We start from the raw sequence: 22,902 nt of genomic DNA, 5'->3' as shown, positions 1-22,902 counted from the left end.
CCCCCAACGTTTGACCAAAATCCCAACTATACATCAAACTTTTGCGACTTTTAAAGTGGAATATACTTATCCTTAAATGCTGAGGTGTACATGTGCGTGTAGTCACCGCACTTAAGCGGGTTCAAATTAAAAAAATACACCCCACCATTAAAAAATTTCCACCTGGCAATCCAAATCAGCAAAAATTAAAGCCCACCTAACTGTAATATCAACTTCCAATCCTAATCCCACACCATTTTTTCCCAATTCAAAGCTCTAATCTCCCATCCTCTTTTCAGCCATTTTTTAAGATTGAAGCTGCCATATTGTGTCGAAATTGTTTGTAGTGGAAATAGGTTAGTGTAATTTAGTGTTAACTGGTATACTTTACTCTTTAATTTAGTGTTAACTGGTATACTTTACTCCATACCAAATTTAGGATTTGAAATTTCTTCCCCAACTCTTGCTCATATATGCTCGTTTTTTATTTGTTAGGGTTTGTAATGGAAAAAATCGACTTGAATAGACTGTGTATGGACGAAGCTGGCCCAATGCTCAAAGCCATAGTGCAATGCAAACATGGAAATTTGCTGCAAATGAAAACTTCTTGTTCGAAGCATAATCCTGAAAAAAAGATATTGGTCTTGCCCATACTACGGTGTATGTGTTTTCCTTCTATTGTTGTTTATCAATAAGTTTTATTTTTGTAGTTAATTAAACTTTCTGCTCGTTTATGCTCTGTTTTCATAATTTTCAGTCTAACAATTGCAAGTTTTTTCGGTGGAGAGACAAAGAAGAAGTTGATACAAGATCAAAATTTATCCTCCCAAAAATAGTGAACAAAATCAGAGATTTGGAGAAAGAATTAGTGCAATCTCAGAGTATCAAGATGGAGTTGGTTGAGTTCAAAAGTATCGACATGAATTCTGTTAGTGTGGACATGAATTTGATTGAGCAAGAGGAGACAAGTCTGCTGGTTCAAAGGAAGAGCAAATAGTGTAGGTTCAATAGGAATTTCATTTTGGTATTTGTGGTTTGTGTTGTTGCTTTATTCATCAGCAACCTATTTCAAATTGCGAATTCAAATGTTGAGGAAATGGAATTGCCATAGTAGAATGTTATGTTTGTTGCCTTGTTAAGTAAGGCAAATTTGTATATCCCCTTTCTTGGGTATGTTTTAGTTGTCTTATGTAATTTAAAGACAATTTTGTGTATGTGTGTGTTGAATGAAGCATTTTACTCCTTTTATTGTGTGTGTCAAGTGATTCTTGCAAGCCTATATTGTGTTTGTGTCAAGTAATTCTTGCAACAAACACTCTAGCAAGTGCTTGTGTCAAAGTGGTTCTTGCAATGAACATCACTAACACAAACACAATATAGGCTGCTAAAATAGTGCATAAACAAAAGCAAAAAACAGCACACAAGCAGACCATTTCAATAACGCAAACACAATATTATATATACTGATAAAACAGTCCATAAACAAACAGAGTTGCGCTATATGCAGCATAATCCCATAACAACCCAAAACATAAGGTAGCATATTTGGTTACTAGTACTTCACCAATCTAAAAGCAACAAAAGAAACTGTCTCAAGACTACACAATAACTTAAACACACAACAACATTAAATTTTCCATGGCTCCTTGGACTGAGAAGAAGTGCTATTCTTGCTTGGATTTGCTGAACTACTTGGCCCTTTCTTCAATTTTTGCTGCCCTCTCATCTCTTCTAGCTTCCTTATTGTCATTGCTGGTTTTCCATGCCATTTCAGCTTACTGTTGGCACTAGGTTTGTAACCAATGTCACCAATTACATTAGCTGATCTAGTTATCTTTGTTGTACCTGTGCAGTAAATCTTGTTGCTTGACATGCTAGGCTATACACAAAAGAATGTCAACACTTTAGTTTTAACTTCAACATAAACATAAAAAAAAAAAAAAAAAAAACACTTTAATGACTATAAAACACTCACATTAAGAGCTTTAAAACCATTTTCAGCTTGAAAAACTCCCATTCCCATGACTCTAGGCCTTTTATATGAGGCAGTGTTGCCCCTTCCACCTCCTCTTTTAGCAGTAGGATATGCATTAGATGATGCATGAAATTACGCAGGTGCAGAAGATGAAGCATGAAATTCAGCAGGTGCAGAACTTGAAACATGAAATTCGGTAGGTGCAGGACTCTTTTCCACTACCGGGGCTGTTTTTCTAAGTCTTCCTCTTGACTTTTTGCAGCAGGTTCAACTTCTATGGTTGGTTTCTATCATACATATAAATGCAAATATCAGAAATGATCAACATAACTTAAAATATGACCTAATCTTTGGTCTGCCCCTTCCCCTGCTTGAAGTTGATGGTTCTGATGTCTTGGCCCTTCCCCTGCTTGAAATTAATGGTTCTCCCTTGTTGATGACCTAACACCTTGATTTTTTGGACGCCCTCTCTTGTTGTGGCCTCTAGTTTGGCAAGTACTACATGTCATGGTCATTCCAGTTCGAGGCAACTTCCCATACTTCTTAGTTTCATGGGCCTCTTTCTTTCTAACCTTTGGTGGCCTTCGAGGCATGCTTTTGATCTCTGGTGGTGCAACAATTGGGTTAGTGGAGATAGGCCACATTTCCATGTTTGTCACTGATTGAAGAACAAATTCATATGTTCTTAAGTAAATCTCTTTGTTGTAGCAGTTGTCAATGTAGTCAAGTGGTCATACTTTTTAAAGTGTATTGCAGCTATAGCATGTGCACATGGTATTCCTTTAGCTGCCAAGCCCTACAACCACAAGTGCTCCTAGAAGATCCACAGTGTGTTGACATAGTCCTTTAATTTCAAACCCTGCAACTCCATTAAACTCAATGTTACAATCCATTGACCTAGTAACATTCTCCTCTAATACCTTCAAAGCCATTGGAGAGTAATTGCTTCCCCAAGTATTTACAAACTCCCTCAAACTTCCAATCCTTGTCATCTTCTTTACTCTAATCTCTTCAAGCATAGTTATGATTGTCTTGTGCCTATCAGTTAGTAAAGATTAAGAAACATAAGTGAAATCTTCAAAGCAGCCAACAAAATTCAAAAATTAAGCTAGTACACATACCTGGCAGCCAAGATCCGTGCATTAAAACACTCAGACATGTTGTTGTCTACATAATCACATTTAACAGAAGTGTTGAAGTACACCTTACACCAATACTCTATGTTGTAGTACATCAGTGCATCCATCATTCTTCTTGGACCAAGCAACTTCATCTTCTCAATATTTCTTCTCAGTTGGGACTCAAAAGTGCTCTTTGCAATCCTCCAAAACTGTTGTCTTCTTTGAAGCCCTCTCCAGTCCTTACAAAAGTTAGCCAAGATGTGCCTAGCACACTTTCTGTGTTCAGTAGCAGGTAAAAGATCCCCAATTGCTACAAACAGTCCCTGAAATAAATCAATCATTAATAAAGATGAATACACGTAAGTGAATATGAAACAACATTCAAAAAATAAACAAGCACACATACCTTTTGCATATCTGTTATCAAGGTTAAGTCTGCCCCATCTCCAAGTGCAAAATCTTCCTTCAGAATTCTGACAAACTAAGTCCATGTATTCTTGTTTTCATACTCAACCACAGCCCATGCAAGAGGCAACATTTGGTTATTACCAGCCTTACACACAGCAACCAACAACTGCCCTTTACAAACCCCTTTCAAGAAACACCCATCTAAACCTATACATTTCCTACAATGAAAAATGCCTTCTTCAATGCATCAAACATATGTACAAGCTTTGAAAAACAAGCCTACCAGATGCATCAGGTCCACCAAGTTCAACAACACAAGTGCTCCCAGGATTGGTCCTTAACAGTTCATCCTTGTAGTCAAGAATTCTTCCAAATTCCTGAATATGATCACCCGTGATCTCTTCAAAAATTTTGCTCTTGCTCTCCTAACAATAGTCTTTCCCACATGAATTATAATTTTTTTTTCCTAATTGGCTCTTGCAATTTGAAAACTCTTATGTTTGGCTGCTCTATTATAAACTTTCTATACACATCAGCAATAAATTTTGCATTACACAAGTAATTCCGGTGGTCTGTTTGCAAGTATGCTTTGGAATGTAAGTTTTTATTTGGAAATCATTTGTGATTTTGTCAAGACATGCATACAAAATCCATGGACAACCATCCTTGCACCTAACCCTAACCATTTTTGGCTCATTCACCCACTTTTCTAATTGAACCCTCCTTTGAACAGCATATTTAGTTACCGCTGCTCTAAGCTATCCACATCTTTAAAGACCATACCCAACTGCCACACAACTTTTTTGGCAACGGGGTCATGAATGGTTTTGGTCTTTTCTGACCTCCTTCTTGAAAACATTTCCCTTCTTGGCACATTTACTCAAGATTCAACATCTTCTTCATTATCCCAACACTCATCCTCATCTATTACAAAACTATCATCACCAGAACTTGCATAGTAAGGCTCATCACCTCCTAACCTTCCATCAAGACTTACTTTACCTATTTCAGTTTCATCAAATCCTAGATCTATACCAGCTTCACCTGCTGGTACCTCTTCACTATCCGGTTTTGCCCTCTCCCTTCTTTTTCTCCTCTGAAAAGTTCTTCTTTCAGCCCTCAACTCCTTAACCTCCTCATGCACATCACTTCGTAGTCCTCCTCACCTTCCCCAACTATTTCGTCTACAGATTGTTCACTATTAGCAGTTGAGTAATAAGATCCCTCTTCTACAAAATCAGATCCAACTGGACCTAGATCTGGATAATCTTCAGTAGCACCATTTGCAGTAGTAGCAGCTGTATTATCAGCAGGTGCAGAACTTGAGGCAGTTGCTGTATTACCAGCAATTTGAATAGAAAAGGCAGCAGGTGTATTAGGACCATTTAAGGGCTCCTCACCAACCTTTTCATTAGCCCCTAGTCATCAGCCCCTTTATTAAAAGCTAAACCAGATTCCTCTTTCTCCCCATGACTAGCATTTTCTAATAAAGAGAGGTCCACAACAGTTAGTTTATCAATCATGTGGTGCACATATACCTCCACAATATCTCCATATTCTAAAGACATACACATGTCTAAAATATCCACATCACTCACAACATCTACCAAAATGTCATTGTTAGGTGGTTTAATACTAAATGTGCAAGTTGTAGTGTATCCTAGTTTTTTAATATAGTCTCTTAACTCAAAATAAGACATCATATCCACATCAACATTCAGAAAATCAGTAACTTGCCCACCTTTATATATTGGTTCCCCACTAGAATCTAACACACCACTATGATACCATCTTAAAATTACCAAAGTCAAGTCACCCATGTTCTACCGAAATGCAAAGCAAGCAAACAACAAGAAAAACAAATAATTTAACATATTGCACGACTAAATCGAAATATGGTAGCATATGCACAATAAAATCAAACCCTTGTCTAAATCAAACTAGGGTTAAACAATAATAAATACACGAAACCAAATGTGCGGATTAACAGTTGGGAAAACACCAATTTTGTGCTTTAAAAACCCAATTAATCGAATTAACAGTTGGGAAAACAAAAATCCTAGTCGACATTTTTTCGAAGAAACAGTAAAGAACTGACCTTTAACAGTAAAGAACTGACCTTTACTGCATGAAGAAAGAGCAGAAATGAGAAGAACACTTCAAATCGAACCTTCAGTACCAACGCAATAATATCGATGAAGAAGCTTAAGGTTGAAATGGGAGTCGACGATTTTTTTTTGGTTAGGGATTTGGGATGAAATGTGGGGATTTGGGGTAATTAAAAATATGGGTACGGGTGCGGGTCGAGAATAATAATAGTTAAAAAGGAGAGAAATAAAACATTACCAAGCGGGGCCCAATGCATGTTATCAAGTTTTTCAACATGTCTAGTGAATTTGTACACATCAACATATAAGAGTGGCACCTCAACGCTTAAGGGTGAGTATATTCCACGTTCAAAATGAACGGGGGGGTTATAAGACCCATCCTACGTTTGATGTGTTGTTGGGATTTTATTTTTGATGTGTAGTTAGAATTTTATTCAAACGCTGAGGGCTCATTTAGCCATTTTCTCTTATTTTTAATACAATAACTAACCCTGCATAACTTATCTTCAAACCAAATAACTCCTCAGGATATGGTCAGTTCACAGATTTTAAAGACCAAAATCTCAAAATTGGGAAAACACGATGAAACAACTATATGCAAATTGTTCAAACCAACAGAACACAGCAAAGCAAAAATAGTCATCTGTCCGTCCAACAGGGCAAAAGTTTTAAGGTTTAATACAAAAATGCCAACACCAACAACTCTTTAACAACTTCCACAACTCAGTTCAGCGCCAAACTTATTTATTTACAGAACTAGATGAAACGATCAAGAGAGCACCCCAGGATTAAAAAGGAAGCTCATGACGCCTTTGCAACTGGGAAATGCAACTTTGTGACAGATTTCTTTAGAAAACTACTACCACAGAATGGATCCAGGGTGCTGCCAATATCATAATCCACGGCACCAGCCTGCAGCCCACTCGAATGAGCAGTTACGTTATCCTCCAGAGAATCAAAGCTAGAACAAGTCATTATGTGGTTATCCTCGAGAGGAAGATAACTCCTCTTGGTACTCCCACCATGTTTGCGACCTTGTTTCTTGTCTTTACCCTTGCTCTCTCGTGAAGATTTGCCATTACTTTTCTTCTTATTCTTCCCGTTCTTCCTGTGGTCGCTCCTGTGACGTTGTACCTTGCTTGGCACATGGGAAACTGCTGTCGGGATAGGGTCATACACATCAGGAGCCCATGTCACAGAAAGCTTCTTGGGTGGTTTTCCTTGTTTCTCACGGCTACCTTTAATGGCAGATACAAGCTTCGAAGCTGTCTGTGAGAATAAAACAAAAAACAAGAAAGAGAAAAAACAAAACTGTTAACCAACGATACATTGGGAATAAACTTAACTGCTCAACCCTGAAAAAATCCCAAGACAGAGTGACCCTCTGTACATGAGATAGTATTTGTATGCTCCAACCGCTGTTCCAAAATACTGTTGCTTCAGCTTGATAACAGAGTCCAGAGCCATGTGCAATTAAGAGAGAGAGAAGGAGAATTTTACAAAACACCCGTACAACATATGCTGGAAAAAATACATATAAAAGGAAATGATGACTCATGACATTGAATAGATAATAGCCCTAACTGAGGAGCACTGATAAAATCCAAAAGCAACCTACCAGCAAAAGGAGTAAAGGTGAACAGACAAGCAAAAGATATAAAGGGTATGGCTGAATGAAACAGCACACTTCCAATGCCCAAGTTTCAAATATCCTCCTACAAATAATTCAGACATAATAGACATCCCATCCCCGAAAAATGCGAGAGAAAACGCAACTGCAGACTGAGATGAACACAGCCAAACACATACCTCTGAAGAAACTAAACATGACACATACCATTAACACTTCCCACTAGTAATGTTCATGATGAACTGAGGTCACAATGCATCCTGCTCTATTAAGGAATACTAATGTAAAGCAGGAAACAATATATATTCTTACATAACAAGAGACAACATATCTAAGTGGAGGACTATAAACTTCATCAAAAACAGGGAGTCAAAAAACATTCTAGGTCTTTTTTTATATGTAAGAAAACCTTTATTATTAAAATTAATGTGCATGAAAATTGACTTTAAACGTGTAAGGACACAAAACTCACAGGTAAAGATACGGAATGTGAATAAGGCAAATCAGTAGATTTAGCATCGGCCTCCTGCTCCTTCTGCTCATAAACCAACTCAGGAGGGGGAGTGCTCATAGCAGAGCATGGAAATGTTGCAGACTTGATCAAGAATTTTTCTGAGTCCGTAATGCCAGTGTCAGCGTCATTTGCATGAATATCTTCACTTCCATCTTCCTGCAACGTGTTGGAATCTTCCTTGTAAATCAAGTCTTTACCATCCTCAATTTTCAGAGATTCAGAGAAATGGTGCCCAAGATCATTTAAAAAAGAACCTCCTGGATTGCCAGGAGCACAACCAAGAGTCTCCTTTGACGACTCAGAAAAGCAACTTATCCTTTTAGAGTCCAACTGGTAACTAGCAGAACAAACGGCCATCAATTAAAGAGACAGAAAAGATCTGCACAAACAAGAACCAACATTCGTTAGAGAACAACAACAACATACCCAGTAATATCCCACAAAGTGGGGTCTGGATTCGTTAGTGAAGAGCAGAGATATTATACAACTGCACTTTGAGGATAATTAATTGCACGTTAAACTTAACCAGTCATCTCAAAGTTAACAAATAAATATTTTTAAATCCTTCTGGATTTGGTCCATCTAGCATGAGTAGCAGCAGATCTGAAGTCAAACGAAAAGAATGCGCATTGAATCTCGTAACATTAGTTAATAGGGATGCTACAAGTAATCTGCCTTGAAAGGAAATTACGGTTCTCTTACACTAGAGTATTCTTGATCATCACAACAAGTTCATCAAAACAAGAATTAACCATCATGAAAACAAGGGTAACTAGGAAGGATCAACTATTAACTTTACGCATTATCTAGTCAAGACATAGATCAGAAGCAAAAAAAAATATCACTCTAAACAGATATTATGTAATTTAGATAACCATAAAGCACCAAACATATCGAAGACCAACCGAGGATTAAAAAACGCAAAAAACAATCAAAATCACAAATCCATCTGATCATTACCTTTCAGTATATCAATATGAAACAAAATTGCAACCCTGCCTACAAGTAATCTGCCTTATATTACGGTTCCATTAAACTAGAATTTTCGATTAGCACAACAAGTTCGTCCATACAAGAATTAACCGTCATGAAATAGGAAGGATCAAGTATTAACTTCACGAAAATAACCTAAACAGATACTATGTAATTTAGATAACCATAAAGCACCAAACAGATTAACCATCAGCTGAGGAATATAATCGCAAAAGACCAATCAAATCACAAATTTATCTGATCATTACCTTTCAGTACTTCAATATAAAACAATCCTTCAGAAACCTAACGCTTCAAAAGCTGATGCAAGTAATCTACTTTAAACTGCGGTTCTCTTAAACTAGGGTTATTGATCGTCACAACAAGTTCATCAAAACAAGAATTAACCATCATGAAAACAAAGGGTAACTAGGAAGGCTAAAATATTAACTTTACACATTATCTAGAGTCTAGACATAGTTTAGAAGCAAAGAAGCATAACCCTAAACAGATACTCCCTCCTGATTAAAAAAAAGAGTCCACTTAGCCATTTGCACACCCCTTAAGGAACTACTCACTCGAAGAAAAAAAATATGTAAATTGACTAAACTACCCCTAATTAAGTAGGCATTCGGATTTGATCACATAACACTTAATAGGGGCAAATCTGGAAAGATAAGGTTAATTGTTTCCTGATTTAATAAGTGGACACTTTTTTTGACCCAAGAAAAAAAAGACTAAGTGGACACTTTTTTTTTATCCGGAGGGAGTATTATGTAATTTAGAAAACCATAAAGCACCAAAGCAGATTGACCACCAACCGAGGAAAATAATTGCAAAGGATCAACCAAATCACAAATCAAATATATGCTAGCCGGCAATATATGATATATCTATAGGGCAACGTTTGCACCCTGCCTAAAAGTAATCTGCCTTAAAAAGGAAATTAAGCTTCTCTTAAACTAGAGTTTTCGATCATCACAACGAGTAAATCAATACAAGACTTAACTGAAGGATCAATAGATCGGAAGCAAAAAAAAAAGTCACTCTAAGCAGATATTATGTAATTTAGATAACCATAAAGCACCACGCAGATTAATCAATTGAGGCTATAATTGCAAAAGAACAATCAAATCACAAATCTATCCAATCGTTAGATAACCATAAAACACCAAACGCATTGACCAACTGAGGCTATAGTTGCAAATAAATAAATAAATAAAAATCAAATCACAAATCTTCAGTATGTAATTCAGATTTAGACAACCATAAAAGCACCAAACAGATTGATAAAACTGAGGCTATAATTGCAAAACAAAACAATCAAATCATTACCTTTCAGTATGTAATTTAGATTAAGGTAACCATAAAACACCAAACAAATTGATAAAACTGAGGCTACAATTGCCAATAAATAAATAAAAATCAAATCACAAATCTTCAGTATGTAATTTTAGATTTATATAACCATAAAACATCAAACAGATTGATAAAACTGAGGCTATAATTGCAAAACAAAACAATCAAAATCATTACCTTTCAGTATGTAATTTAGATTTAGATAACCATAAAACACCAAACAGATTGATAAAACTGAGGCTATACTTGCAAAACAAAACAATCAAAATCATTACCTTTCAGTATGTAATTTTAGATTTATCTAACCATAAAACACCAAACAGATTGATAAAACTGAGGCTATAATTGCAAAAGAAAACAATCAAAATCATTACCTTTTAGTATATGTCGATATGAAACAATCCACGTCAACACGCAAAATTTCCACCAGATTTGGCTACAACTACTTGGAAATAGATCTGCTGAAAAATCCCTCGAAACAAACACAAAAACCGGCTATATGAAAAGAAATTAAAAAAGACGTTTAGGAATTAAACGTTAACTAACACTATTAGGCCAAGGCTTAAGACGATGAGAGCACAAAACGCCATAAAAAGAAGCAGCTTGTGGTAAACTCGTTAACAGATCCAAAACATAAGGTGTAACCGAATGCATCGTCTTATCCGATGCGATGCTCTTCGATTTTCCCCCCCACAATTCCAAATTCCCTAAATCTCCTTCCAAACAAGTCCTAAAATCCCCGATCGAATTCCAAGAAAAAACAAAATAATGAATGAAGAAGATTGAATTGCTCTGATTTCAAACAAGCATAACTAGAAAACGAGTAAATCGGATCATTATTATTATTATAGCCCTAAGATTAGTATCGGATTCAACGAGGAGATAATAAGGAGAAAAAAAGAGAAAATTTTGTATTTATAGGGTATTGTGGTGTATTCAAGAAAATGACAAAAAAATTGTCCCTTATCTTTGGTTGAAGGTTCAAATTAGTCCCTTAGGTGTCGTTTGGTACGCTTATCCGAGATTATAGTCCTGAGATTAAAATTTTTGAACTAATTTATCCCACTGGAGAGGTGGATAAAGTAATACCAAGCTTGATGGAATTAGATGGGATAAATTTATATATCTCAAACTTAATCTTGAGATATCCCTTAAGGCCTAAGGGGTCGTTTGGTTGGAAACAAGTTATCACAGAATAAGTTGGATTAGTTATTCCGGAATTAGTTATCACATCCTCCTACTGGAATAAAATAACACTACAATCTCGGAATTAGTTATATCGCAATTTTATCCCAATCAAACGTGGATAAACTCATCTCAAATTTAATTCCGGAATTATTTATCCCTTATCCCTCGTACCAAACGAGCCCTAAGTATCACCTAAGCAATTTGGTTGTTCAAGTTCACCGAAAGTACACACTTTTGGTGCTCTGTTAGATATTTAGAAGACTCTTATTGTTAAATTTAATCGAATTTGTAGAATTTTTTTTTTACCATGACCATCAGAAATTTTCATCAAATCTCAAAAACTGCGGCATAAAAAAAATACACCACACACAAAAATTAGAAGAAGAACAAATGACAAATTGTACCAAAAAAATTGCAGTAGACTCTAGAACTGTACCAAAAATAACAAATGGCATAAAAAAATACACCACACACAAAAAATGCAGTAGACTCTAGTTAATTAAATTAATTACCAGAATTTGATAAATATCTGTTGGGGACCAAAAGTGTTCAACTTTAGTAAACCTAAAGGACTACCATTGCTCAGGTGATACTTAAGAGATTATTTTGGACCTACTCTATAGATAAAGGACCATATTTGTCATTTTCTCTGGTGTATTAAATACGTTTGAAAATTGTGCTGTTATATAGTTAGAATATTACTGGGTCAATGACTGTGACGGGTCGGTATATGACATAGTTAATCCTGTTCGTACACGTGTAAATACGGTGAGATTTTAGTTTTCTCAGATTTCAGATATTTCTGGAACGGGCTGGGCTTGAATATTTCCTCATTGGGCCTCGTATACGCGTGTTCCGGGCCCACTGTTGCCGCCGTTAGTTTGTGCTAATTCCAAATTACTCCCTATTAAATAGAAATAAAATATTAAAACTTGTGATCTTAAATTCATATTTTATAAACTATAATATCATATCATAAAGGGTTGAATTATTTTTTAATATACACAAATATGTTTTTTTTTTTTTTTTGTTACAGCCGAAAAGATAAAGATTATATTCCGTGAAAAAAGGGTAACACGCTTAGCGACGCAGGATATTTTGCGTCAATTCAGACATTACTTAACTTTCTAAGATGAAAATAACTTTTTTGGGACTTAACATAGTTCAATAAATATTTGGGTTGGGAAAGGGAATAGTTATTAAATGGATGAGTAATTTGTGTTATTAAATGGAAGAGTAATTTGTACATCCTCCGTCCCATATTACTTGTGTACTTTTCCTTTTAAATGACCTTTTAGAAATCATAAATAAAAGTGTACTACATTGCCCTTATCTCTCTTTCAATAAATTATACTCTAATCAATATTAGTTGCTTTAAAAATAATTAATGTTAAGGAAAAAATAGAAAAAAAGTAATTAATTCTATCTTAACTTTGTAAATAGACAAATATGCTGGGACGGAGGAAGTACCCGCTTTTCCTCATTTGTTCTTACTTCCGGCCTTGAAATGGGTTCCTTTTAGTTAACGAAATTCCAAAAAAACCGGACAAAGGAGTCTTACAAGTTAGAAAATCTAATTTAATCTTAACAAGAACTTCTTTCCCTTAACCTTCTTGCTTTCGGACATAAGGTGTGATACGATGAATTGGCATATGTTTCAAGTATTATTATCAAGTGGTGGCAAAGGACATGGGCACAAGATTGGGGTCTATTGGTTTCTGTATTAACAAAAATAATCCCAACATAAAATTTCATATAAGCTACACAATGTTTGGTCGGTCATATCAGGGAAAATATTGACGTGTAAGTTAATGCACTGTTTGTTTTGCTTTATTAAGCTCCACATTATTAATACTTGCATAAGTTATAGTTATACCAAAATTTGAGTAATATTTCAGACGAAATCGAATGTGGAATAAGAATGCAATAATAAGATATCGATAAGGATAACTAACAACCACATAGACCCTTTAAACCAAACATTTCTGACATTATAATCTTACACATTAGTATAAGTTTTACATAACTAGTACGGTACTTGAATCAAACAACTTGTTATTGATGGGATATTACTCTACCACACTCCATTTCTGTTCAAGTACAATTCCTAACTTCTAAAATTCAGTCAATGAAACTCAAAATTCTGAAAGGGAAGTTGGTACTCTTTTCAATTCATAAGCTCATGATGAATTCACATAAAACTATTTTTCAACCATAAACGTTAGGAGAATCTATAAAGCCAGTTGCCAAAATACACCACAGCCTAATACATACTGTTTCTGACCAATTAAAAAGGTTGAACCATCAAGTCTTCACTAAGAGGGAAGCTTTAAAAATTTCCAGCAGTTCAAAAGCATCACAAGATCGGCCAAACTTTTTCCATATGTAGCTTCAGAAAATGTAAACAACTTCATTTAGGATGTAGCAAGGCTAGGACAGACATAAGTCTACTTGCAGAAAATAGATACCAAATCCACATACACTACCAGATTATTGAAAGATCAAACAAGTCATAAATTGTAATCATACAACGTTGGTACATTGTCCTCCGCTGTATCACCAATCAACAACTTGATCTTCTCAAATTAGGCCTTCTCTGTTGACTAGGTAGCCTTACATGGAGGTTTAGCAGCAAGTTCCTTTCCGACTTTGTCGGATTTCTTAGGCAGAAGAACTGGATTAACGTTAGGTAGCACACCTCCTTGAGCAATAGTTACACAAGCAAGAAATATCCCAAGTTCTTCATCGCTCCTTACAGCTAACAAAACATGCCTTGGTGTTATCCTAGTCTTCTTCTCGTCTCTCGCTGCGTTTCCAGCAAATTCTAAAACTTATAAAAAAAGAGAAACCCCACCCGTAATCAATGCTGATTCCAGCTTATAAATACTGAAAAACAGGAAGAAAAAAAGACATCACTATAATAAACAAGAAACGCTAATTAGAGCTACCACTCAAACAAAACCTTGGACCCCATGTATTTTCCCTTCTCTTACCCAGAATTCACTATCATAAACAAGAAATACTAGTGGAGCTCCACATTCACTGTTTCTGTTATCTTTTTGCAACTATAAAGACTATAATCGAGGCATTAAAAAGTTGATGGTGTTCAAAGTAAAACAACTGATTTATCAATTAGTCTCAATTTGCACTCATTCAACTTTATTCAAATGAAGTCATTATAATACTTACTCCCTCCGGATCAAAAAAAGAATCCACTTAGCCATTTTCACACCCCTTAAGAAAATACTAACTCCTAGACAAAAATAGGTAATTTGACTAAACTACCCCTAATTAAATAGACATTGAAATTTGATCAAACACTTAATAGGGGCAAATATGGAAAAGCAAGGTTAATTCTTTCTTGATTTGCTAAGTGGACTCTTTTTTTTTATCCAAGAAAAAAAGGCTAAGTAGACTCTTTTTTTGATCTAGAGGGAGTACTAAATAAGTTATCTTTAAGAATTCTAATTGATAATTGTCATTAAAGCAAATTCGATATAATCTAAAAGTAAAGTTACCTAAATGAACTCATACTCATACTCATTATGAAGTTGATGGTATCAAAGTTGGTAAATCAATAGGATACTTGTTTAAATCAGCATACATTCCGGTTTATTTCTAAAACTAAATAATCTTATCCTTCAATGCAATTCTAATTGTCTTTAAGAAATCAGCTTTAAAACAAATTAGGAATTATCTCCAAGTAAAGTTCTCCAAAATCTCACACACTATCCTCAAACTAACCTAACGGGTATACACAAATCTCTGACCAAAACAAAAATTAAGCTGAAAATCACTAAACATAACACAAACCGGTTTGACTGCTTATTGAGAGAACAAATGCAAATTCTTTGTTACTTTCACCATTACAAACCTAATCCATCTAACAATGAATCATAATCACGAAACCCATCCAAGTATTCATCCAAAATGAAAACAACTACCGATATCAAGAAAACCCTATTAACCAAGTGAAATTCAAGTAATTTCATTTTAACACTATATAATTCAACTCAGTTCTAATTTTCGGTAAAAAGAATCATCTTTAAAGCAAATTAGGAATTATCTTAAAGTAATATTCTCCAAATCTCACACATGTCCTCAAACAAACTCCAAGATATATGCAAATCTCGATACAAAAAAAATATTCAACTAAAAACCACCAAACCTAACAAAAATGTATCGACACAACAAATCAATTTGGAATCAAAATAACAAAATCCATCAAGTACACGATACAATAGAAAAGGAAACTGCTCTAAATTTAACAAAATAAGCAAGACCCATTTGTAATTCAACAGTAACTATTCTAAAAAAAAAGGGGGTAAAAATCAAGATTTAGAAAATTTACCTCACAAGCAAGGTACTCAGGCACAGCAGCAAGGAAAACAGGAGGACCACGTCCAACCCGATGTGCGTAACGACCTTTTTCAAGTAACGCCCAATTCTACCCGCCTTAACGGAACAGGAAACACGCTTCTTCTTGGGCCCACCTCCCTTTCTTCCACCAGCACCTTTCTTCTCCATTTTAAAAAAGAAAATAACAACAAATAATATTTCAGAAGTGTTTTGTTTTGCTTGTAGGAATTGATTGTGATGGATTTTTGAGTTAAACAGCGAGCTGACGTTTTTATAGGGTTTTTGTGCTAAGAAATGGTTTTCCGTAGCGAGGGGTGTTTTGAGTCATTGGATTTGGGGTAAATCTACAGGTGTTAGAAAAGAGAGGATTGACAATTTGCATGCTTTTGAATTGACCAATGAGACGGAAAGCACAATGGCCGCGTTTGCACAAGAATTTTTTTCCCTAAAAAAAACAAAATTAGGAGCTACAAGGGCTCGCCAAAAAAACATAATGTTCAAATAAAACAACAAAACCGAACCAAACTGATAAATCGCTATCTCACTTCTTTGCTGTGGATGTGTGTGTGTGGGCATTTGTCCATTACCCTCAACTCAAAGACATCACAAAACAAGGCAACAATTCAAAAACATCACAAGGACAAGCAAGGAATTTATCATATATTAACCACTGAAGAGCTTGTGAAACTACAACCAGTTTCATTTGTCTCACCACATAACATAAATAACTTGTTCCTAGTTCTCAACAAACTTGAGCCAACTTGCAGGAAATAGATAGCAAATCTGCATACACTTACAGATTATTTAAGACCAAACAAGTCATAATTACAACTCTGGTACAATGGAGGGTTAAAGAAGGTCAAACATTTAACATTTGTGAACTTCATAAATTTCAAAGCATCACAGGACCAGGCAACAATTCAAAAACATCACAAGCTGAAGTAAGTCTTGGAAAGGAAGAACAAGAATATCTTCTTTACCAGCGAAAATAGTTCTACTAACATAAGAGTTAAGACATCTCTTTAAGACAAGCAAGGATTTTGTCATATATAACCACTGAAGAACTTGAGAAACAACCCGTTTCATTTGTTTTACAACATAACATAAATAAAGATAAACTATTCCTAGTTTTCAACATACTTAAGCCTACTTGCAGAAATAGATACCAAATCTACATACACTAAACAGATTATTTAAGATCAAACAAGACATAAAACGTAATCATACAAGTTGTTCTCCACAAATTAGGCCTTCCTTGGTGACTTGGTAGCCTTTGATGGGGATTTAGCAACAGGTTCTTTTCCAACCTTGTCAGATTTCTTAGGCAGAAGAACTGGATTGATATTGGGAATCACACCTCCATGAGCGATAGTTACACCAGCTAGGAGTTTCCCGAGTTCTTCGTCATTCCTCACGGCTAACAAAACATGCCTTGGTATAATCCTGTTCTTCTTGTTGTCTCTCGCTGCGTTTCCAGCCAATTCTAAAACCTATAAAAGAGAAATCCAACAATAATCAACAACAAAATCCAACTTATAATATACTGAAAAAATGAGAAGCAAAAAGAAATCACTATCATAAACAAGAAAGACTAATGTAGTAGCTACATCCACAGCCTTCATTATTTTTGCAACTATAAAGATTGATGTCAAAGTTAATCAACCAATACATCAACTAGTCTCAATTTGCAACTAAATATGTTCTCTTAATACTAATATAATTAATAATTTTCTTTAAAGCAAATTAAAAATAATCTAAAAGCAAAGTTATATAAGGTTCTCAAGGTGGTAGCTTTATTAATCTTTCTTGTTTATGACAGTGATTTCAATGCATTACAAAGTCAACCATATCAAAGTTTAATCAAACAATAGATCGACTAGTCTAAATCAGCATACATTCCACTTTATTCAAGTAATTTCATTCTAACACTAAATAATCTTATCTTTTAAGGCAATTCTAATATTCCTTTTCAAAATTCCATCTTTAAAGCAATTAGGAATTATCTAAAAGTAAAGTTCTCTATATCTAACCAAAACAATAATTAAACTTATAACTCACCAAACCTAACACAACAAATTGATTTGGCAAAATATCGAGAGAACAAATACAAATTCTTAGTTAATTTCAAATAACACCTAATTATCAAGATTTAGCCAAAAACTCCGCCTGTGTGAGCTCGCTCACATTGCCGGTCCCAAGCCCGGATAAAGGAGGAGGGTTGCCGAGGGTCAATCGGAAACAGCCTCCCTACTCAGGTAAGAGTAAGGCTGCGTACATCTTACGCTCCCCAGATCCCACTATTGTGGGATTACACTGGGTAGCGACATCAAGATTTAGCCAAAATTTAACAAAATAAGCAAGACCAATTTGCAATTCAACAGTAAATACAAACCCCACATGCTAAAAATTGAAGATTATAGAAAAAGAAACAGCTCAAGATTTAAAAAAAATAATAAGCAAGACCTAGTTATAATTTAAGATTAACAAAACAACCCAAGAGGCTAAAAATTAAAGATTTGACCTCAGCAGCAAGGTATTCAAGAACAGCAGCAAGATAAACAGGAGCACCACTACCAACACGATGTGCATATCTACCCTTTTTCAAGTAACGCCCAATTCTACCCACTGGAAACTGCAAACCCGCTTTAACCGAACGGGAAACCGGTTTCTTCTTAGGCCCACCTCCCTTCCTTCCACCAGCACCTTTCTTTTCCATTTCTTACAAAGAAAACAACAACAAATAATATTGGAATTGATGATTGTGATGGGTTTTGAGGTAATAGTGAGCTGATGTTTTTATATATGGGGTTTGTGGTTTGAAGAAATGGTTTGGGGGTAGTGAGGAGTGTTGTGAGTCGTTGGATTTGGGGTGAATCTACGGTTGTGGGATGAGAGGGTTGACGATCCGTGTGAGTTTGAATGGACCAATGAGATGAAAGCACGAGGGCTTGTTCAGTGATGTGTGACAGACTGGATAAGCCTAAAGTTTGTTTTGACAATGAAGTTTTATCAAATAAAAAAGAAAAGTTAGTCTCTAAATTATTTTTTCAAATCTCTTCTATATTTTTTTTTAGATTTCTTATATGTAAAAAATAAAAATTTCTTGTAAAAGAGTGATAAAATTGAAAAAAGAATTGTAAAGGCCTAAATAACCATTTCTCCCAGAAGAAAACGGTGAATTAGTTAAATGATCCACTCTAAAATATAACATATTGCCTCTATGATATTTAAGTATCGCTCATGTATACATAGGGTCATATGAGTATCATAAAGCTTTATTCATTTTGTAAAGATCGTTTTAACTAATTTCCTCGTATTACAAGGGAAATTGTCTTTTTTTTTTACTTTATAAATTCTTTTTTTAGTTTTATGACCTTTTTAAAAGAGATCTTCATTATTTACCCATAACAGATATGAAAAAAACATATAAGAGATCTGAAAAGATCAATTTTTTTATTTCAATTGTTGATTTTAATATTAAAAAAATGTTTTAGTTGCCTGATGAGTGAGGATAATAGACTGGATAAGACTAAAGCGTTTGCACAAGAAAAGTTTTTCACTAAAAAACAAAAATTAGGATCTAGAAGGTCATTTTCTTCTATTCAAATTGTAAGAGGCCAAGAGGTCTCATTTTCTCACAAGAAACTATAAAAAGAAATTTGTAAAGGATTATAAAATAATTTTTCTTCATTTTCCTCCCAAAAACGGGAGAAACGATTTTTTGGTCCTTTAGAAACTTTTTGAAATTTTATGACCTTTTTACAAGAGATCTTCGTTTTTATCAGTAAAAGATCAGAAAAAAACACATAAGAGGTCTGAAAATATCATTTTCTTCTATCCAAATTGTAAGAGTGCAAGAGATCTTATTTCCTCACAATAAACTGTAAAAATAAATTTGTGAAGGGCTACAAAATCATTTCTCCTGACGTACGCACATGGTGTGTGCACCCTGTCTCTGTGAATAATCTTGTGCACCCTGTCTCTATGAATAATCTTGTGCACCCTGTCTCTATGAATAATCTTCTTTAAAATTTACATAAATATTAATTTAAAATTATGTTTAAATTATAATGTGATTGTATTGTGTGTTGACAAGTGGAAAATGTTATCTTCTACGTTGATTTGTTTCTCGAAAAAAATTATTGTGAGTGGAGAACGTTATCTGCGTTATTTTTTGTTATTTGGTAAAATAAAAAATAATCGAAAAACCTAGTTCTCAAACCAAACCGAAAAAGATTACTCGTATAATATATTGATTTGTTGATTTTAATATTAAAAAATTGTTTTAGTTGCCTGATGAGTAAGGATAATAGACTAGATAAGACTAAAGCGTTTGCACAAGAAAAGTTTTTCACTAAAAAACAAAAATTAGGATCTAGACGGTCATTTTCTTCTATTCAAATTGTAAGAGGGCAAGAGGTCTCATTTTCTCACAAGAAATTTTAAAAAGAAATTTGTAAAGGATTATAAAATAATTTTTCTTGGCGTCCATGCATGGTGTGTACCCTGACTCTATGAATAATCTTTTTTAAAATTTAAATAAATATTATTTTAAAAATTATGTTTGAATTGAAAGGTGATTGTATTGCGTGTTAGCAAGTGAAAAATGTTATCTTCTTGGTTGATTTGTTTCTCCAAAAAAAAAAATATTGCGAATGGAGAACGTTATCTGCATTATTTTTTATTTTATTACTTGATAAAATAAAAAATAATCGTAAAACCTGAGTTCTCAAACCAAACCGACAAAATTTATAATATATTGGTTTGTTGATTTTAATATTAAAAAAATATTTTAGTTTGTTTGGTTTCATTTTGAAAAAACAAGTCAACCCGCATCATTAACACCATACTAATAACTATTGGCATAATTGTAACAAAATTTAGACTGAGCAACTTAAGCCAAAAAATTGATAACGAATAGCTAAATCCCGCCGTACAAACTAAATAATAGGAGAATATAGATATTTAGCTCCTAATTTCATGCTTGTTCCATTTTAAAATTCAAATCCAACTTCACATATACTCCTAACTTCACATTTTTCCCGTTCCAAATTCAAGTTCCAACTTAATGCCTAATTTAGACCTCTATGGTCCAGTAAACCGAAGAGGATGAATCAACAGAAAGTGGTTTCACATATGAATTAGAAAAGCAATAAGGAATATAAAGGTTCCGCCAGAGAAGAAGTCACACACACACACACATTCACAAAATATTCAATCTTGTTAGCTTAGACGATTCCACGACAATAATATAAATAGCTTAGTGTATATTAATGTATATCAGTGTATATTTGACAAAACTTGTGTAGCCATTTATATCTCCATTTATTACCCCATATATTCATGTCTATCGCTGTTACACTTCCTCTAAGCATACTTTTTATCTATTATCAACAAAGATTTCTAAAATCACTAAGAATCTTTTTAAGAAAATATCAAATATATGTTATAACGATCAAATATCTGAAGAAGAGGAGAAAATAATGATGCATCTCAAAGCGAAAAATTGGTACCTCCAGTTAGTATATCTTTTGTGGAGATCCATGATTGAGAAAATAAAGAGGAAGAGCGATCGATCTTCTTTGTTGTTGCTTCATCTCTGTATCGGATGCCCAAATGTGATCACCTCTTAGTCAAAAACATCATGAAATATAGCATCAAGTTAAATATTGAAAAAGGGCCCAATACAGATGCAACAAACAAATCTCTGAAAACAAAGAAAGGAGAAATGATAAGAATTTCAACCTAAAAGAGAATTATATGATGTCTATAACAATGGGAATTTGAGAGAAAACTTGAAAGTAATTTGAACAAAAATATCATTAAAGAAATATGATAGAAAATATATGAAGTTTCTTTTCTAGTAATTGCATATTATCAATTTTTTTATGTTAAACAGCTAATATGAACTATCAGGAGCCACTGATCGAAGACTGAACTATTTTATGATATTTATTGGGTGGAGTTGCAATGGAGTGCTAAATTCTATTAATTATTTAAATCCCATAAATATGAATCTAATTAAAGATTCAAATTTGGTTAAGCAAGTCCATTTATTTGAGCTTTAAATGATGAGTTTATTTTGTTAAGATCAATATATCATCTCATTCTAGGTCTCAAATTGATATGAAGTGTGAAAACGATATGGCAGGTCAAATCAAATAATACAACCAATAAGATCATGCCACTTGTCAAAATTATGTGGCATGTATAATCAAATAAAAGGCTAGTGAAAAAGTGCCACAATTACAAGTAGCGAGGGGTGGTTTGAGTTAAACAATGAGCTGACATTTTTATATGGTTTTTGTGTTTGAAGAAATGGTTTTGAGTAGTGAGGGGTGTTTTGGGTCATTGGATTTGGGGTAAATCTACAGGTGAGATGAGAGGACGGAGAGCACGATGGCCTGATGAGTGAGGTTGACAGACTGGATAATCCTAAAGCGTTTGCACAAGAAAAGTTTTTCCCTAAAAAACAAAAATTCAGAGCTAGAAGGTTGTTTTCTTTATTCAAATTGTAAGAGGGCAAGAGATCTCATTTTCTCACAAGAAACTATAAAAAGAAATTTGTAAAGGGCTACCAAATCATCTCTCCCGACGCACGTGCAAGGTGTGTGCACCCTGTCTCTATGAATAATCTTCTTTAAAATTTACATAAATATTAATTTCAAAATTATGTTTGAATTATAAGGTGATTTTATTGTGTGTTGACAAGTGGAAAATGTTATCTTCTTGATTGATTTGTTTCATGGAAAAAATTATTGCCGGTGGAGAACGTTATTTGCATTACTTTTTATTATTTGGCAAAATAAAAAATAATCGAAAAACCTGATTTCTTGAACCAAACCGACAAAATGTATAATATATTGGTTTGTTGATTTTAATATTAAAAAAATATTTTAGTTTGTTTGGTTTTCATTTTAAAAAAAAAAACGAGTCAACCCGCATCATGAACAACCTACTAATAATAACTATTGGCAGAATTTTTTTAAAAAAAATAGGCTAAGCAACTTAAGCCAAAAAAAATTCAACGAATAGTTAAATCCCATCATACTATCTAAATAATAGGAGAATCTAGATACTGAACTCCTAATTTCACGCTTGTTCCATTTTAAAATTTAGATCCAATTTCACACATACTCCTAACTTCACGTTTTTTCCCGTTCCAAATTCAAGATCCAACTTTATGCCTAATTTAGACCTTTATTGTCCAGTATATCAAAAAGGATGAATCAACAAAAAGTGGTTTCACATCTGAATTAGAAAAAATAATAAGAAATATAAAAGTTCCG

General features: G+C 34.2%; 4 protein-coding genes and 1 long non-coding RNA gene across 5 annotated transcripts; 1 reads left to right on the top strand and 4 right to left on the bottom strand.

Annotated features, from left to right (window-relative positions):
* Positions 1 to 205: 205 nt before the first annotated feature.
* On the top strand, positions 206 to 1,208 carry LOC132633717 (uncharacterized). The gene is made up of 3 exons (XR_009579757.1): positions 206 to 335; positions 475 to 639; positions 737 to 1,208. It is a non-coding gene; the product is annotated as an uncharacterized LOC132633717 (long non-coding RNA).
* A 203-nt stretch (positions 1,209 to 1,411) lies between these two features.
* Positions 1,412 to 6,025, bottom strand: LOC132630242 (uncharacterized). The gene is made up of 4 exons (XM_060345832.1): positions 3,482 to 6,025; positions 3,076 to 3,398; positions 1,955 to 2,992; positions 1,412 to 1,858 (listed from the first exon to the last, which is right to left on the bottom strand). The coding sequence occupies exons 1-3, from the start codon at positions 3,488 to 3,490 to the stop codon at positions 2,737 to 2,739; spliced, it is 588 nt and encodes a 195-aa protein (XP_060201815.1). The 5' UTR covers positions 3,491 to 6,025; the 3' UTR covers positions 1,412 to 1,858; positions 1,955 to 2,736.
* A 135-nt stretch (positions 6,026 to 6,160) lies between these two features.
* Positions 6,161 to 10,961, bottom strand: LOC132630241 (uncharacterized). The gene is made up of 3 exons (XM_060345831.1): positions 10,441 to 10,961; positions 7,694 to 8,114; positions 6,161 to 6,860 (listed from the first exon to the last, which is right to left on the bottom strand). The coding sequence occupies exons 2-3, from the start codon at positions 8,090 to 8,092 to the stop codon at positions 6,393 to 6,395; spliced, it is 867 nt and encodes a 288-aa protein (XP_060201814.1). The 5' UTR covers positions 8,093 to 8,114; positions 10,441 to 10,961; the 3' UTR covers positions 6,161 to 6,392.
* A 2,896-nt stretch (positions 10,962 to 13,857) lies between these two features.
* On the bottom strand, positions 13,858 to 15,781 carry LOC132630268 (histone H2A-like). The gene is made up of 3 exons (XM_060345856.1): positions 15,606 to 15,781; positions 15,129 to 15,214; positions 13,858 to 14,060 (listed from the first exon to the last, which is right to left on the bottom strand). Exons 1-3 carry the CDS (start codon positions 15,779 to 15,781, stop codon positions 13,858 to 13,860), a joined length of 465 nt encoding a protein of 154 aa, XP_060201839.1.
* Positions 15,782 to 16,634: 853 nt separating this feature from the next.
* LOC132630240 (histone H2A) lies at positions 16,635 to 18,396 on the bottom strand. Its single transcript, XM_060345830.1, has 2 exons — positions 18,135 to 18,396; positions 16,635 to 17,103 (listed from the first exon to the last, which is right to left on the bottom strand). The coding sequence occupies exons 1-2, from the start codon at positions 18,327 to 18,329 to the stop codon at positions 16,858 to 16,860; spliced, it is 441 nt and encodes a 146-aa protein (XP_060201813.1). The 5' UTR covers positions 18,330 to 18,396; the 3' UTR covers positions 16,635 to 16,857.
* Between the last annotated feature and the right edge of the window lie 4,506 nt (positions 18,397 to 22,902).

Source organism: Lycium barbarum, chromosome 3, assembly GCF_019175385.1.
Source record: "Lycium barbarum isolate Lr01 chromosome 3, ASM1917538v2, whole genome shotgun sequence".
Taxonomy (NCBI): Eukaryota; Viridiplantae; Streptophyta; class Magnoliopsida; order Solanales; family Solanaceae; genus Lycium; species Lycium barbarum.
The sequence above is the reverse complement of the archived record's forward strand: the minus strand, read 5'-3'. Positions and strand labels throughout refer to the sequence as shown.

Bases quoted from the DNA above. Each gene is read 5' to 3' on its own strand.
- LOC132630242 (XM_060345832.1), bottom strand. The intron at 2,993-3,075 runs GTATGTGTACTA...ACTAACTGATAG, and splicing joins GCACGGATCTTGGCTGCCAG to GCACAAGACAATCATAACTA.
- LOC132630241 (XM_060345831.1), bottom strand. From the start codon at position 8,092: ATGGCCGTTTGTTCTGCTAGTTACCAGTTGGACTCTAAAAGGATAAGT. The intron at 6,861-7,693 runs GTGAGTTTTGTG...TTATTCTCACAG, and splicing joins CACATTCCGTATCTTTACCT to ACAGCTTCGAAGCTTGTATC.
- LOC132630240 (XM_060345830.1), bottom strand. From the start codon at position 18,329: ATGGAAAAGAAAGGTGCTGGTGGAAGGAAGGGAGGTGGGCCTAAGAAG. The intron at 17,104-18,134 runs GTCAAATCTTTA...TCTCTTTTATAG, and splicing joins TTGAATACCTTGCTGCTGAG to GTTTTAGAATTGGCTGGAAA.
- LOC132630268 (XM_060345856.1), bottom strand. From the start codon at position 15,781: ATGGAGAAGAAAGGTGCTGGTGGAAGAAAGGGAGGTGGGCCCAAGAAG. The intron at 15,215-15,605 runs GTAAATTTTCTA...CTTGGTTAATAG, and splicing joins CTGAGTACCTTGCTTGTGAG to GGTTTTCTTGATATCGGTAG. The intron at 14,061-15,128 runs GTTTGTAATGGT...CTGGAAACGCAG, and splicing joins TTCATTGTTAGATGGATTAG to CGAGAGACGAGAAGAAGACT.